Genomic DNA, 18,558 nt, shown 5'->3' with positions numbered 1-18,558 from the left:
AATGACAGAAACATCAAACAGGCATGTTTTAGGGCTGTCAGTGCATTTTAATTAATAGGGAAAAAAATCATTAGAAAATTCCTGGACTTTAAAAAGTAAGGCAGACAACTTGTCTGACATAAATTCGGCTCAACTGTGCACCAACTTTTTTAATAATGAAAGAGATGAGTCAATACATCTTTTTTCCTTCAAAACTTATTATAAGAAGCTTTCTCTTTTACAAAAAATTTACAGTGAGAAATAGCTCCAAGTCTCTATTCCTAAAGGTAGACAGAATGAGAAGTGACAGCATATGGATATACTGCTATATTGATTCCCTCACTAGCCATTAGCACTGCAATTGCCTTAAGGCGTAAATTTATAATCTGTCACTTTTTTCAGATACAGTAATAGAAAGTCCCAACTGCTTTACTCCAGTTGGGGAAAATCTCTCTAATGGCTGAAATACCAGATGGAGTTTGAATTTAGTAAGAGAAGGCCTGGTCAAAGACAGGACTGAGAGGGAAATGGACGCCACTTCTCAATTAGATATAAGATGCTGTCCTCTTGAGAACTGAGTTTCTACAGAACAGCTAGGGGTAAGGTTTATGAAAAACCAGAAAGTGCCAAGAACTGACTTGCATTTTGGCCACATGTATTGCAACACCAAATAGGCACCACTTCAAAATTCTCTGATAAGGATAATTTTCTTCTGCGTATCCTTTCCTCAAAACTAGAGATAAATATTATGCCTTCCGATTGGGGTAATGATACTCATAAATGGGCCCCCTAGTGTACTGCGCTCATCATCCTCAAGGAATAGAATGGCATTTTAGAAAACTGGCCAACCCCAGTCAGAACACTGAAGGGGTAGAGGAAGGGGTAGAGAGAATGAGGGAGGGTGGAAAATAGAAAAAGAATTCCTGGATTCTAGGAGACAAATTTCTAGCATTTGCTAAAGCAATACTTGCAACCACTAAATCATGTCTTATAAACATTATTACTGAACACGCAACAAACTTTCATTTAAACTTAAATGGCTGACAAAGTTCAGGATGCCAGACATTACTGAAATTCCACAGAAGATACAAGAAAAGGTCAAGTTTAACAACCTACCTTCTCTTCCGTTTTCTCTCATCTTTTTATCTTGCTCTATTAACCACTTCAGAACAAGATGTCCTGCAGGATGTTCTGCAATGTGAAGCTAGAAGGGGTCAAGAACACGTTAACTTACAAACTGGTTTCATCCATGCCTCAGCCTACAATCCATTCTACATCAGCCCAGAAAGATACGAACTCAGTCAAGCTGAACGTCCCAGAAGGCTTCAGAGTTCAGAGGTCTTTATCTGAATGACCGCTACACCCGGAGGGACCAGAGGTCTATTCCAATCCCCAGACTGAAACGAGGACGGTTATTCGAGATAACACAGCCCCGGAGAAGTGGTTCAGACTCAGCTTCGTGAGTTCCAGTTTGAAGAGCACCTCCATAGTGCTCATCTTCGATCACGCTGAGCACTTCTCAGATTCCAATATGCAGTTCTGAGGTTCAAGTACACCTATGGGACAGATCGCTACAGTAGCAGCATTAAAACCTAATGCTGAATGTTTAAGTACATGTGACTACATACTGGTGTTATCTGATAAGCAGGCCAAGCAAGCAGCTTTTTAAGCTCAATCTCACTCCTTTGTATGGCCCCGTATCAGAGGATCTCTCCTTATCAAGCATGGGAGACAATGGGCTCCATCTCTTTAAAAAGAAACTTTCATTATGTATGCATCTTCCAGAGTTGATAGCATGATCTGCTCTATGATGGCAGGGGCCAGGGCTTCTCTAAGACCCACAGCCCATTTCTCTCCCCTTAGCTCATAGGTCAGAAATAGTAATAGTAGTAGGCTCCCCACACGTCTGCTCCTGAGGAGCTTACAACCCAGTGCAGGCTACGGGCCCTGCGTGCTGGCTTCTGCCCGCCTCTTCCCTTTCCTAAGCGCTTTCCCACCCCTCAGCATTCTGTTCTCACATAAGCTGAGCTCTTTCCTTCCTTCAAGCTGCTGCACATGCTCTTCCCTCTGCCCACAATCTTCTTTCCACCATTCTTCACTGAGCTACTAATCCTTGGGGCCTCAGCTTAGCTTTCAGTGCCTCAGGGAAGCCGTCCTGGGGATAGGTTGGCCCCCACTCTTATTTAATCCTATAGAATCTGTAGTTTCCCTTCACTGTACTTATCTCAATATGAAATGATCATTTAATATTTATTTAAACATTGTGTTCCCCCAAATGGTAAGCTTTTGGGGGGAGGGGCGGGCAGTATTGACCAGTGCCTAGCATGTACCAGGTACACAAATCAATGAACTTAAGATGCAAGGCAGAATAACATGAGGCCCATATAACACAGGCAGGAGCTATCAGAAAGAGCAAAGACGTTTTAACAAGAGGAGATGAGGGGAGACCATGGAGAAGGACTCTGGGAATCCTGAAGGATGAATGGACATGGGCAGCACAGCACTCAAGGCTGAGAGAAGCATGTACAAAGGCAGAGAGGTACAAAGTCCACAGCAAATTCAAAACAGAATTAAGAGCAGAGGATATGCTAGAAAGGCAGCCTGGGGCCGCTCATGCACGACAGAGAGCCACATTAAGTGGATTTTGTTTTTATGCATGGAGTCACTGCAAGTTTCTGAGACAGACAGTGTTGTAACAGCATTGTGTTTTGAATTCACAAATTTCAAATGTACTGTGGGTATGCAGTGAGTTGAGATAATGATGATTAAAATTCTCTTTATAGCAATGGTCTCAATGACGAGAGAGTCTGCAGTCACCACAGCCTTCCAGCCTGTCTTATAATAATAGCACATTACCTCTCCATCCTTGCCACCAGGGTGCAGTTCTGCTGATGCCAAGCTGGCGATGGCATTCATGGCAGGCTGAACGTCTCCAGTGGCAGCTCCCAGAATGTCAGAAACCAACACACATGCAGACTTATCTAGAACCACTTCTTGGACGTGTCCTTGCAAGTAGTTTAACAAAGCTGGAGAGATGGATTCTAAGAGCTCTCGGCGACGGATCTCTGTATCTTTCTTGCTGTTGGGATACGTTGAATGAGTATTAAGGCAAGATAAATGGCAAAGGAAATATGTTGATCTTATTTTCACACAATCCTCTAAGGGTTTATAATAGTTTGTGTGACACACTATTGTTAATTGTCTATATCTTTCTGTTATGCACATACACAAGTGATTTGAGGGTGGAATAGCTTTCATCTTTGTGTCCCTAGGATGTGACTAGTGCCTGGCACAGAACAAGCACCAGAAAAGTGAAGCTTCCCGTGTATAATAAAAACACCCCCAAATAATTCAAAAACCAAACAACAAAATATTTTACAAGACAACACATGTTCAAACTATTTTATAGACTCTACTCTTTTGAGTACTTAATTATGTGGCATCAGCTTTAAAAATATAGCAAAACCAAAACAAACCACACACCTAAGTCCTACTATGTGCCAGGTGCTCAGAGGCATTCTTTTGGCATGACGCTTTTATTTCCTTTTCAAGACAAAAACAACTACAGGCTTAAAAATGGAATTCATCTTTTTAGTGTTAGAGAGAGAGGGGAGCGTGAGAGGGGGCATGCATGCTTGAGTAGATTTCTGGAAACATGCATTACTCAACATTAATAAATCAGAGGAGAGAATAAAGGGCTCAAGCCATTCTATTATACTTGTTCTTACCTGTGTGCGTTTCCATCTCCTTTCTGCAGAACTTCAATGATTTCTCGTACTGTATGTGCAGGATCTCTGGGGCTTAGTAGGTACAATAGGACCTTCCTTCCATATTTGTCATTTAATATGTTAGGCAAGGAACTAATAATTTCCTGTAAAATTATAGAAACAAATAATGAATCCGTATGCTCAAAGGATGCTTGGAACTCGAATGGTAAAGGATACATACTTAACTATTTTCCCTAACATACTTACCGGAAAATGTGGAGCTAGTTCTGAATCGTCTCATTAAAGCACAAAGAAATTTACATTCAGAACACAGAAATGAGTCTCTACTGTGACTAGCATTATTGAAAAATCCATTTATATAACTGACCAAGCTGAAGGACTTAAAAAAATATTTAAAACAGTTATTTTCATTCATTATATAACAGATATTTCTTAGGCCGCCATTACGAGGGACATTGCTTGCTGGGGTCACTGAGCAGATACAGTTAATTTGCAGCTGCACTTAAATGTAGCATCAGTATCAGAAGAACAACCTTCTTATTAGAATTTCCCCACTGAGATGTATGTGAAGGGGGATAAAGGAACTCTGTTAAACAGAACATGTGGATCAAGGCTTTTAAAGTGGGTTTACTTATTCATGGTAAATGAAGGCTATTTCTCATTGAAAACAAAAAGGGGGGAAGGGAAACAAATGCAGAAAGACTCCACGGCGCAGTTACAAGTAACTACAATCTACGACATTTTCCCATCACTTACCCAGGAATAGTAACCTCCTTTTCTAATTGTGTGAATTTAAGGAACAAAGGCAATGTCATCTCTATCCCCATTAAGCTCTGATGTAAATTTGCTGATGTTTTCAAAGACAGAAAAGTTACTGTTTAAAAAGTCCTTTCTTCTTAATAGAGAATATGAAACAGAAAAACATTCAGTCCCCCTCGCCCCCACCAACTGTCCTATTTCTTGTAACAAACCTAACAGATATGCAAAGCCATGTGTGTTTGAGCACCCGAGCTTCTTCAGAACTGGCTGGGGCCATGGAAAGAATTCAATCCCACCACCCAGGTTTACAGATGAGGAACCCAGAAAGAGAGAAGTGACTTTGCAGAAGGATGTAGAATGTCAGTGGCAGGGCTCTGGTCTCCTGATTCCAACTTTAGTCACTTTCAAAGAAAACACACAATCACTCTTAAGGAAAGGGATTCTCCATGAGATGATATACTCAGATCTGCTACCGTGTTTCCCCGAAAATAAGACCTAGCTGGACAATCAGCTCTAATGCGTCTCTTGGAGCAAAAATTAATATAAGACCTGGTACTATATTATATTAATTTTATCGTATTAATTATATTGTATTACATTATATTATATTATACCCAGTCTTATAGTAAAATAAGACAGCAAAGTCTTATTATACCTCACCATTGTGAGGTATATCTTTAAAATAGTTGCTTAAAACAAACAGAAACGAAAAAAAGGGGAGGGGGAGTATGCAGTGAAGAAACATAAATGGCTGCTATTTTTAAAAAAATTTTTCTTGGTGTAAGGAGGAAAAGGGGTGGCATGAAGCCAGCAACGTATTTGTTAATGTACTTACTTTCTCTGCAGGTTTCACACTTAAGGATTAGGGCAACACATATGACTCGGCAGAAATGGTTTCACCTTAACGTGAGAAGCTTAATTCCATGCACAAATACTAGTCAAGAACTACTCCCCAAATTCACTGAACTTTACTGCCGTTCAGTTTGTAATTAAGGAATTTAGAATCTAAACTCAACGTTCATTTGAGTGTGATATCACGTTCATTTGGTTTTCCCCCATTTCACTCTCGCTCCAGCTTTTCTACCATCAAAAACATACACCTCTGAAAAATACATGGCAACAGTGTGAGTGCTGCTATGTTACAGAGCACTAATTCATTTCTCTTTAACCTGGGTCACACACTGAGGGACATTCCTAGAGAGGAGAACACTAACAGGTACAGTAACATGTAGAAATAAGTGAGATGAAGCTATGGTATAGTTGATTTTACACTAAATTCAGTCTTTGGGCTCAATGTGTAGACTTTAGCAAATCTTTTAACCTCTGTACACATCCATTTCCTTATCTGTAAAAGGAAATAATACACCTGCCTGACTTGTGGGCCATTACCAGCAGTAAATCAGAAAATTCACACTGCAAACTGAAAACTGCTAGAAAGTAATTATATTTATTTTCATATTAAAAACACAACTCTCAATATACAGCATTTTTAACTATGGAGAGTAACAAAGATGGTGGAGTCATGAGTTCGGAATCCTCAAAAGAGAGAGAACCTCAACAATAGAGGTTGAGTTTTAAAGATTTTTGACTTAGCTGACCCTCTTACAAGAATTAACTTAGGCCGGCCCGATGGCTCAGGAGGTTGGAGCACCGTGATCCTAATGCCCAGGTTGCCGTTTGGATTCCCACATGGGCCAGTGAACTGCGCCCTCTACAGCTAAGATTGTGAACAACGGCTCTCCCTGGAGCTGGGCGGCTGTGAGCAGCTGGAGGTCGGTGTGAGCAGTTGTGGGCTGCTGTGAGCTGCTGTGAGCGGCCAACCCACGACAGGAGACCAACTGCCACAGCCGGGGGGAACGCAAGGCTCATAATACCAGCATGGGCCAGGGAGCTGTGTCCTACACAACTAGACTGAGAAACAATGGCTTGAACCGGAGGGGGTGGAGGGTGAGGAGGCGGAAGAAGGGGGGAAAAAAAGAAAAGAATTTAAGAGAAAAATCATAAGTTCCTTTTTTTGTCATTGCTTCTTATGCTTTACTCTAAAGCAGGCATGTAAACAGAACAAGTCAAGTATGAGAAGAAAAAAAGACCTCCTTTCTGAAGACATGTTTGGCCAGTTCTGACCTCCTTGTGTTGGACCCTTGTCAGATTCTCTGGAACTCTTGCTTTGCCAGGCCTCTTATAAAAAGTGAAGGTCAAAATGAAGGGTGCACTCTGGAAGTAGGGTTAGCGTGCACGTGCATTTTCAGTGGAGGAAAGAAATGCAGAAGGTAACACACATCACTGAGAAATGAGCCCATGGTCCACACACCTCTATGGTAGGTTTTGTGTAAGGACAAAGAGCTAAAATACACCTTAAAGAGCTAAAATACAGTAGAAGAGGCTAGAGAAACAATAAAAAATAAGAGATGCAAATAATGGATAATAACAGAAGTGTAGAAGGAAGGTTAGATTGCTAGGTGGTGACTGCAACCTCCTCAGTATTTTGTTTTAAAAATACAATGATTTTTATCCAGAAGTTCACCTTTTTGGCTGCACTCAAAAAATCGGAAGATACAGTTTAGTGCACATAATTTCAGTTTTGCAAGATGAAAAAGTTGTGGAGACTGTGCACAAATATGTGAATATACTTAATACTACGAAACTATCCTTAAAAATGGTTAAGATGGTGAAATTTTATGTTATGTGTATTTTACCACAATTAAAAAGAAAAAGAAATATCAGAAGATCTATCGCCAAGGAGCTCACATTCCTAGTAGGCGGAGGCTCCCACCCTGAACAGGACATGTGCCCGCTCCTTTCCCCATGGTCCACCCCCCACGCCTGGCCTGCCTCAACTCATTTACCTGCCTGGTCAATGAACATTTCTGAGTTTGTGAGCCCAGGGTCAGGTCATGATTAACTGTTAAGTGAATGGATGACAAGGACAAACTACCAAAGTTGAGAGAATGGGGAGAACAGGTCTGGGGGGAGACCACGTCTGGCTGAGATTAGAGAATGCTACCTGGAGACTGAACTGGAGCTTGGTCTTAAAAGAGAAAAGGAGGAGGGTTTATTAGGCTATGATTTCAACCTGACATTTCAAGAAATCAGTTACTCAGAACAGAATGCTTAGCAACCCTAAGCCTTCTTGGCTATTTTTAAAAGCACTGCATAATGCAACAGGTTTTGTAGTGGCTGGGTGGGACGGACACGTGACTCTATATAAACATATGTGCAGCATAGTTGGCAACCAGAGATTCTGCTAAGCAAATGCCTTTGAGAAACAAGGAGACACACAATAATGTTCATAGAATGATTTGGGATAGCAAAAAATAGTAAGAGTTTTTAAAGTTTTAAAAATTGTAAACAATCTAAATGTCCATCTTCAGAAAAATGGAAAAATAAATTGCAATATAGTCATAGTCAAACACTATTTGGCATTGAAAAATAAATGATTTAGAACAGGGGTAGGCAAACAAAGACCCATGGGTCAAATCTAAACTGCAGCCTGTTTTTGTACATCCTACCAGACAGGAATGGTCTTTACATTTTACAGGGTTATTAAAAACAAAATAAACTGAGAATAGGCAACCAAGAGGTCATATACAGCCCACCTGAAATACTACCTGGCCCCTTTTTAAAAAGGCTTGCCGAGCCCTGATGATGAATCTCACACACGCAATGCCAAAAGCAAGTTTCAGGAGAAAACATCATTTACATACAATTTGTAAACATGCAAAATAGTACTACATACATCTACATAGAGCAAAAGGATAAGGAAATGGATATGAATGATAAATACAAAATTCATCACAGTGGGTATGGGGCAGGGGTGGGATATGTAATCCGGATGGTACACAAAGGGCTTGAACTTGAATTGTATTTGCCAAGTTTTACTTCTTTATCAAATGGTGGGAGGTTAGGTGTCCACTGTATTATTCTTTATTCCTTTCTGTGCGTTTTAAAGACAATCTATTTTAAAGTATGCATCAATGTTTAGTCAGTCTCAAACAGCAACTAGCCAGTGTATTTACTGCCTCTTCAGTGCACCACTGCTATCAAAGCAGCTGTGACATACCAACAATTCCAGGGTAAAATGTATCAAATTTTACAAGTATATTTATTTTGGAAAGTAAAGAAGGTGGGCAACAGTGTGTATCCATTTTGAAAGGTGAGGGCTCAGCTGATCAGGTTTTGATTTCAACCTGATACTTGAGGAAGTCTGGTTATACTGAAGAGAATTCTTAGCAACACCAAGCTTTCTTGGGTATTTTTAAAAAGCACTGCATACTGCAGCAGATTCTCTGGTGGATGGGTGGGAAAAATACAAGAGCAATTAGCATTCCAGAATTTTATCACTAGTACATAGTTTAATGATACACAGAACCTGTTGAGCATTTGTCAGTTAGAGGCAAGAGATCAGTAGTAAATCAGGCCATTCTCAGGGAAAGCCGCCCTAAGTATGAGAAAGTCATTAGGAATGTGGGTTGAGTAGTGGTGGGAATCAAACTGATAAGCACAAGGAATTAAAACTGTTTCAACAGCAACTTTAAGTGGGATAAATCTTTGGAAAAAAGCAATCTAGCCGACAACTGCAGCAAATCCTAAAGTAAGTTTGGTTTCTCTTGAAATCCATTTGGAACAGTTATGCAAATTTCAGTTGTCCTGAAAATATTAAACAAAAGCAAACTTTGAATAGCCCAGCCTGTTTCTATTTTAATGAAACAAGTTTATTCATTAGCCAATCTATGGCCTCACATCTCTGTCACTAGAATGAAAAACAATTATTATTGATTGGAGTCAAAGGGTAATAAAGTCACAAGGAACATGTCAAAATACTCAGTCTGTGACATGCAAGTCTTGCCAACTTGTTTCTTCCCACAATCTTATCCCAAAGAAAGTCATCACAATCTTAAAATAGTCAAGAGGAAAAGTTGGAAAATGACAGCAAGGGCATGAGAAATTCACACACACACACTGGGACTTACAGCTGGCATCTAAGAAAACCAATCTCCTTCCCCTGCACTAGCTGATACATTTTTTCTCCTACACCCAGCTCTACTGGTCCAGACAGGCTACAGAGAGAAGCCATAGCACCACCACATGCCAACAGGTAAAGTATCTTCCTGAACATCCACCTGCTTCTCCCTGCAAACGGTGTGAAAGTAGCTTTTGTTACTAAGATTTCTCCAAGGGTGCCATCCACGTTTATCAAACAGAAAGGTCTGAGTAATTTTCAGATGAATAACCTATGTCTATACAGATTACGATTTTTAAAATGTTTCCAAGCTTTGTCACTGAAACCAGAGACTAATTTCTTATCCCTGCAACTAGTTGCAATTTCTTATCCCTGCCCCTGTAACCTCTATTGTATACCCAACACTACTCCCTACTTGCACACCACAAGCAAAGGAAGGGAAAAGTCCCAGATTCAGAAGTCAATAATTGCAGAATGTCAATCATTGCACAATAAAGGAAATTATTTCAGAATGCAGTTTTTACATCGGAATAGTCTTTTCAAGAGGACAGCTCAGTTTTTCTGAAGGCAAATTTAGGGTTAAAGAAATTGCATTTAATTATTATCACTTTTTGGTCATTATACCAGATTAGTAGGAATTGCTGAAATGTAAAAACAGAAGCTAGTATTTTAAGTTTAGTAGTAATTTTTAATCTGACTCTACAAAAGCTTTCCTGAAAGCCCTAAGAAGTATCACAATTGAGTTTTATCAGTTTTTCCTCTCTAGCTCAATCTAGGATGGTGTATTGATAAGGGGAATAACTGTGTGGAGGTAGTTTCTCCAAAGGGAGAAAGAGAAGAAGGGTCATGGATGTCCTCTGCCTGCATATGAGTTCCTGAATAACTGAAAGATTACTAGGTAAACAAATTTCTGATCAAATATAAACATTGCATTGCTAACTTTTCATTTAGTTTGTCATATGATCTAAAAAGCCTTGTTATCCTAATTTAACCACTCTTTTACATATTTAAAACAATATTATTAATATCCAGTTATAAGGTTATGGCTTATACAGGAATAAAGCAAACCCTCGAAACAGACTTAATTGAGGCAACTAGTAAATAACAAAATATTGTCAAAGAGCACACGTCAAAGTCTTTACACATATATGTGTGCAATAAAACTTACAAACTCACAACTGATACATCAATTCAACGAAAATTCATGACTATGAGAAATACTTACTGATATGATTATCTGCTTCACAAGCTTAGTATCATCAATACAATCAAATGCTGCCAGTAAAACCAAATGGGAATATTGGCCCTGTAAGAAATGAAAGCCAGGAAGGATTGAAAAAAAAATGCACAGCTTCTCCATTCTATTCCACCCATGGAGTCACTTTATAAAGGTTGCCAACCTCACACCTTGCCCAACATAATTTAAACAAGTGGATAAAAGCCATTCAAAGAACTTCCTCTCTTATCAGGACCTAGTTAATTATATTCTAGGTTGATTTTTTTAAAAAAAGACAGAAACAAAGAGAAAAGCACATTCTTCAACATCAAATAGCCAAGACTCATTTTTTTTTAACTAACCAGGATATAACACCTCTCAAAAATAAATATCCTGTTAACAAATAGCTACTTAAAATTAAACTAAAAAAATTCAGTAGATTAAAAAAAACCCTAGAATATAAAACTATACATACAGAGTTCCAATCACAAAAAAGAAAATATGTAAACTCAGATACAATTAGATATATACAAAATATACATAATACATGTACACAGAAAATCCTGGAAGAAAACTGTAGTGTAACAGTCATCTCTGAATTGAAGGATTACAAATGATTTTTTATTTTCTTTTATATATTGTCCAATTTCTTTAAAATAATCATATAATTAGAATAGAAATACTTAAAAACAAACTGGAATATATTTATAAGCTAAATATAAGAATAAGATAAAAATAATTGCTTTTAAAAAATATTAACTGCAAGAGATCATACAAATCCACATTGTGACTATCACAATGGTCACCTCTTGAAATGACGTGCATTATGCTGGTATTGTTACAAAGAGTTAAAGAACTTCTACTTTATATAAAAATAAAAAAGAAAGAAAGAAAAAGAAAAGAAAGAAAAATGTGTTTTCAGAGTTTGTGCTTATTCCTTTTGGAGCCTAGATAACAATATAAATATTTTTTTACTTAGAGGGGACATGTGACTTTTGATAACCCTCATTCAGAGGGAGCCAGGTCTGATAGGTAACAATGTTTCAATTAGAAACAAACTGGAGAAAAAAAACAAAAGTCTAACATCTTTACCATATAAAAACCAACAATCTACTAAAAACAGGGCCAAGAACACTCAGTGTCAGTTCACAGAAAAAGACAAGTACAAATGGCTTTAAGCACATGAAATAACGCTCATTAATTAAGGACAATAATTAAAATAATGAAACACCATTATCCACCTATCCTATACACAAAAGTGAAAACCCTTGATAATATACTAATTTGGCAAAGGTTTGGGGAAAAACAGGCCCACTGTTATGTCGTTGGTGAGACTGTAAACTCCTTTGAAGGGCAACTGACAACATCGATAACAACTTAAAATGCACGTACCTTCTGATCCAACAATTCTAGTTCTGGATTTATCTTACAAATATGCCTTCATATATGCACAAAGGATATGCACTGGGGTGCTATTTGAAATAACAAAAAAACTAGAAACTACCCAAGTGTCCAACAGTAGGGACTCGTTAAACGAATTATGGAAGTCATATAATGAAATATAATAGTCATCTAAAAAAGTGAGGCAGACAGAGGGATATATATATATTGCAATAAAATGACCCCCTGAGATGAATTAAGTGACAGAAACAAAGTGCAGACACAAAGGGACAGAGAACAATGTGCATAGTACACAACCAATGATTTCTGATTTTTTAAGTCCCACACACAGAAGCACGCCTAAACATAAAACATCCCTGGGTGAATAGAAAAGAAGTTGGGACAGAAGTTAAATGAGAAAGAGACAATTCTATAATTACAATTGGAGATTTTAATAGAAATAAACAATGATAAATAAAAGCACTGGTGATCTGAACACTATCGACCACCTTGATCATTAATTGGCATTTATAGAGTACCACACCCAACAACTCCGCAAAACACATTCTTTTCAAGATACTATGATAGACCATTTGTTGGGCCATAAAATAAGTCTTTATACATTTAAAGGACTGAAATAACAGAGTATGCCAAGAAACCCCCAATATTTAGAAATTAAACACTTTTAAATAACTCATAAGTCAAATCCATGGGTTAATTTATCTCCCCCCTTTTAGAAGCAACTGCTTGAGATTAAAAAAGATATTGCTTGTTAATTTCTTGTTACCATCATTGGGCCTTGTGGGAGTTAGTTTCTCAAAAAAATTGTTGTTATAACTATAAAATTAAAGCAACCTAATTTTATTACTTAAAAATGTCTTTTATTATTAATACCTTTTAGAACTTTCTAACATTCTATTCTTATTCATTTCTAATTAAAATATTCAAATTAAAATATACAAAAAGATTTACTGATGAGTAATGAAAAAATACTCTCATACTCTGGAAACAATTCACTAGAGAATCATTTTATTTCATTGTGTTACAGAGAAGTTAGCTGCCTTCTAAGTGGTTTCATTCTCTCATCCTAGTCTCCAACCTACAGAAGACAACAGGTATGGATGGATACAATTACACAGCAGCAATTTATCTGGGTAGGAATTAGTACTTATTATATTAAGTATTCACCAGATGCTAACAGTTCTCTTAAACCCCTAGAATATAAAACTATACATACACAGTTCCAATCACAAAAAAGAAAATATGTAATTTTAGATTTTTCATAGGAAAAAGTTGTTAATATCACTAATTTTAGTTCACCAGTAAATGAGAAGCTATAAAATGTGAAATAACTCAAAAATTAAAAAATAGCATTTACTACTACATAAGTTCTAGAAATACTATGGAAAACTACTTAAATTCCTAGAAACACTCAAAAATATCCTCTAATTTCATCAGGAAAACTGTTACAGCATCTCCAAAGGATTCCAAAGAACTATAAAACTTAATTAGAATGTTCTTTGACCATATTACAAATTTATTCTAGGCAGTAATTTCCATGTCAATAACATGATTGGAAAAACTCATTAAATAAGTTAGTAAATATCAGGTTTTTTGAAAAATATCTAATAAAAATGGAAAATTGTCACAAAATGTTAAATGAAAAAAGGAAAAATCTCATTTTGTGCAAATTTGGTAATATAAATATGCATGGATATGCATAGAAAAGAACTAATAAAACAATGAATAATTTTCTGGCAATGGTAATTTTCTGAATTTTTCAAATTTTCCGTAATAGACATGATTTCATTTCATTATTAAAAATAATTAAAAGAAATATGTAGTTTTCTTATACTTACATTAGCCACCTTTTCAACATAAGTCTTCATTGTTTTCACAATCACTTTCCTGTCCTTAAAAAAGAAAAATTGTCTCAAGTAATTTTTAATTATAGATTAAAGGTATTTCATAGCTAAAAATTTTATATAATATTAAATTGTCACTTGAATGGCATTATTTTTCATTAGTGAATATAGTTATGCAGCCAGAATGAAAAAATTTGCAATATATTATTAGAAGCCCTTTCAGAGCTACTGTAATCTTAGACTTGTATGTGATAATTCATTAAGACATAAATATGGAACCATAAAATTATTAGCTGCAAGGCGAACCTAGTGAAACTATCGCCCTTTACAGGGAGAATGGAGAGGTCCTCTTCCAATGTCTGAACAGTCTTCAAATGCATAAGTCTAGCTTACAGATGACATTCAGCACATTATTGTTGAATCCAAATTAAATTTGTATAAATTTAAAAAGTGGACAAAGTATAACTGTCTTTTAAAGGCAGAATTTTATTGATCACAAGAATGAGAATCTTTTCTGTTAAACTTCTGTAATTAATGTGGACTTTTTCCCTTTTCCCTTAAAGTATTTAACACTCACATGAGCAAATGCGTAACTGTTCACTGTCTCCTTCCTCCTCTCCCTCCCCCACTAATATCATTAAATGAGGAATCAAGGAGCTTGACAGGTACCAAAACGTCTGTAAATAACATAAATATGGTGTTTATTTGCTTGACAAGTTGCTCCCCAAACAATGAAAACTCCCGCAGAGAAGAAACACTAGGCTCAAAGAAAAGCCAATTCCTGTGAATCTCATAGGCACAACTTTGCAAAGATAAAGTTGTTTGTGCACAACAGGAAAAGACCAAAGGAGACAGCAAGTCTAAGGAAAGGCAAGTGAAGCCCGGACACACTTACCTTGGGAGTGCCATGCCACAGGCAGTGCATGGCCACTCTGGCGCCGTCGTGTGTGTGTGCCAGGTATACCACCGCGTCACGGATGGCTTCAATCATTTCCTAGGGAACACAGAACCATGGAGGCTTTGGGTTATTCTTTCTGCCTTAAAACAAAAAAAATCTGTCTACTGTGGACCTGTTATGTGCAGAGAATGAAAAACAGTACAGGTAGCAAACAATTTAATTTTTCATTCTGTAGACAAGCACACGGATACAAAACATCTTTCTAGAAACATTCTTTTCCATCAAGAGTAGGAAATACTGCTGACAAGCAATTTCTATTAAAATACCTATTTTATGTCTGTATTAAAATACATTGTCTATTCAAAAAAATAAGTACATATATGGTATACCCTAAATGAATTTTCAAGAAAAAGAAGGCCAGGAGGTGGCTATGGTCAGAAGTTAATTAAAAAGCCAGATTAAAAAAAAAAAATGATGCTCTTCCCTAAAAGAGACATGTGTATATATAAAATGAGCAGAGAACCAAAACACTAAATTTGGCTGAAAAGGTTTCTCTTTTTTAGTTTCTCACTGGATTACTTCCAGAAAAATTAACAATTCACCACAAAACACTTAAATAACATTTCCCTACGAAAAACTAATCTATTAGATTAGGCCTTCAGTATCAATGACCTGTTGGTAAAAATCCAATCATTAATTTCTTACAACATAGTTTAGTTTATTTTTAATCTTTATTATTCATTTTCAATGCATATAATTGCTAAATTGTGCTTCAGAAGTCTAGCATATATGTAGACATAAATGAGTTCTGACAGCTAACAGCTGCAGGGGCCCATTTTAGTGCATTACCAATATTTAAAATTTACATTAAATAAAGAAATAAGTACAATGTATTCTGCCAGGAAAGAGAAAGGTGGGTGCCTATTTTCATCAATAAGAGACAAGCAATTTCACCTATAACTACCTTACAACCTTTTCCCAGGATGAATCAACAACAGTTTTCAGTTTGCATACATAAACTTATGAATCTCTTCAAAGCTACCCAGTTGGAGAGTTACACACATATTCCAATTATGCTTCCACTAACCCAAAGGTTTAAGTCTGTCTTTTGAAAATGCCCCCAGGGCCAGAAAAGATTTGTCTCATTATTTTATATTCACACTGGGTTCCCAATGATTTTTTGCTATTACTAAAATACATTTAACACTAAAAACAAAGATTTTTCCTCACTGAATATATTCAAATGATCGTTTTCACAGCTCTGAGAATATAGTCTTACCTCAATACCTCAATAAATCCACAACTGTGAGATACTGTGCTCTGCAGGACAGGGAGAGAATTCCCCAAAAGAGAAGCAGCACTGCTACTGTCACTGAACCACAAGCTTAGGTGGGTGGCTACTCTTGGAAAATTATTTTCTATGTCAATTTTGAGAGGGTTAAAATTTCTGTGAATGTTTAGTCTGGAATATTTGTTAAGAAGTCAATATCATTATTTTACTTATCCCTCATATTACTCTGAGGATAAATAGATGATGAAGTCATTGTACAATGAAGCAAGCAAAGTTCGGGGAGCTAAACAATGAATTCTCATTTGTATTCCCATCATTGACTTGAAAGGCAGTGTAATTTACCTTTAGTCCCTATTCCTTTTCCTTCTATCATATAGGGTCCAATTTTTCATGGCCCATTTAGCTTTACATAAGTGTCCTTTAACCTTTAAACACCAACATAATTTTGTTTTTAGTATCGGCACAGGTGAATTCCAAACTACCTGAATGATTAACAGCCCTCTATCTGTTAGTTAATTTTCAGATTAGGTGAGCTAGAGGATCCTCTCTGGATTATAATTAAAATACAAAAATTCAAAGGAGTTCTCACTAACCATCAGAGAAATGCAAATAAGAACCACAATGAGATACCACCTCACCCCAGTCAGAATGGCTGTCATCAATAAATCAATAAGCAACAAGTGCTGGCGTGGATGTGGAAAAAAGGGAACCCTTGTGCACTGTTGGTGGGATTGCAGATTGGTGCAGCCACTATGGGAAACAGTATGGAGGTATCTCAAAAATCTGAAAATGGAACTACCTTATGATCCAGCAATTCCACTCCTAGGTATCCGGAGAAATCCAAAACTCTAATTCAAAAAAATGTGTGCACCCTTATGTTTATTGCAGCACTATACACAATAGCCAAGACATGGATACAACCGAAATGCCCATCCGTAGATGACTGGATTAAGAAACTGTGGTACATTTATACAATAGAGTATTACGCAGCCATAAAGAAGAAAGAAGGGGCTGGGCTGGTGGCTCAGGCGGTTAGAGCTCTATGCTCCTAACTCCGAAGGCTGCCAGTTCGATTCCCACATGGGCTAGTGGGCTCTCAACCACAAAGTTGTCAGTTCAATTTCTCGAGTCCCGCAAGGGATGGTGGGCAGCACCCCCTGCAACTAGCAACGGCAACTGGACCTGGAGCTGAGCTGTGCCCTCCACAACTAAGATTGAAAGGACAACAACCTAACTTGGAAAAAAGTCCTGGAAGTACACACTGTTCCCCAATAAAGTCCTGTTCCCCTTCCCCAATAAAATCTTTAAAAAAAAAAGAAAAGAAAGAAATCTTACCATTTGCAACAACATGGATGGACCTAGAGAACATTATGTTAAGTGAAATAAGTCAGACAGAGAAAGACAAATACCATATGATCTCACTTATATATGGAATCTAAAGAAAAGAATAAATGAATGAACTAATCAGAAACAGTTTCAGAGACATAGAGGAAAAACTGAGGGTTGCTAGATGGGAAGGGGGGCTGGAGATAAGGGGGAAGGTGAGGGGATTAGAAAGCATAGTCAGTAACCACAAGATTGCCACGGGATCACGAAAGGTTAGTTTGGGGAATGTTGCAAAGATTTTGTAGGGCATCCAATGGACACTTGTCTCGTTAGGGAGACCACCTCAGGGATGATGTAGATGCCTGATCACTGCACTGTACACCTGAAGCTGAAGTTGAACAATAATGAATGTCAACTACAAGTGTGTGTGTGTGTGTATATATATATATATATATATATATATATATATATATATATACATACATATATATATGCATACATATATATGTATGTGTATAGTTAGAAGAAGCTGAATACAGCATTAGGAATAGAGAATGGAAATGTAACGGCTGTGTGCGATGTCAGAGGGACAGTGGATGGAGGGAGGAGGGTTGACACAGTGTGAGGGATACAAATGATAAATGTCTAACTATTACATTGTTTTGTGCACCAGAAACTAATAATAATAATAATAATAATAATAATAATAAAAGAACAAAATATTCAATGGAGTTGATAAAACTATGGTCAATTCTACTGTCTTCTGGCAAAACTACAAATGCAATTAGCAGACATGCTTCATCTTCTCTAAATAAGGAAAAGAACTCCTTAAAATTTCCAAAAGACAAAGCACATCAAAGCAGTGTTTCACATTTTAATATGGCTTTTCTTCTATGTTTAGTTTGAAAACTAAAACCAAGAACTTACTGATCTTAGCTTTGGGGGTGCATAGGTAAAAAAGTCCAAGAATACTTTATGCACCAATGAGTGCTTAATCACAGCTTCCCTGAAAACAAAAAAGGGAGAAGAGAACACATCAGATGCTACAGGCACTACAGTAATACAAACATAGGTAACTCTGGCTGTCCTAAAGTAATCAAAACAAGTGAAATGGTTTTAGCAAATATAATTTGTGATAGGACAGATCTCATCTTTT

The 18,558-nt window shown here is 37.1% G+C and overlaps 1 protein-coding gene across 5 annotated transcripts in view; it reads right to left on the bottom strand.

Moving 5' to 3' along the window:
* Positions 1–18,558, bottom strand: part of PUM3 (pumilio RNA binding family member 3) — a 44,286-nt gene that overhangs the window by 8,979 nt on the left and 16,749 nt on the right. For all 5 annotated transcript variants that reach the window (XR_012495725.1, XM_074330498.1, XM_019730026.2 and 2 more), the window contains exons 10-16: positions 18,330–18,408; positions 14,783–14,881; positions 13,882–13,935; positions 10,652–10,732; positions 3,708–3,850; positions 2,836–3,058; positions 1,096–1,183 (exon numbers count right to left, since the gene is read on the bottom strand). Coding sequence is in view for 4 of the 5 variants with exons in the window: in XM_074330498.1 (XP_074186599.1) it covers positions 1,096–1,183; positions 2,836–3,058; positions 3,708–3,850; positions 10,652–10,732; positions 13,882–13,935; positions 14,783–14,881; positions 18,330–18,408 (767 nt within the window). In the remaining variant the exon portion in view is untranslated. The remainder of the gene's footprint in view (positions 1–1,095; positions 1,184–2,835; positions 3,059–3,707; positions 3,851–10,651; positions 10,733–13,881; positions 13,936–14,782; positions 14,882–18,329; positions 18,409–18,558) is intronic.

Source organism: Rhinolophus sinicus, linkage group LG04 (assembly GCF_036562045.2).
Source record: "Rhinolophus sinicus isolate RSC01 linkage group LG04, ASM3656204v1, whole genome shotgun sequence".
NCBI classification, from domain to species: domain Eukaryota; kingdom Metazoa; phylum Chordata; class Mammalia; order Chiroptera; family Rhinolophidae; genus Rhinolophus; species Rhinolophus sinicus.
This window is presented reverse-complemented; position numbering and strand designations above follow the sequence as displayed.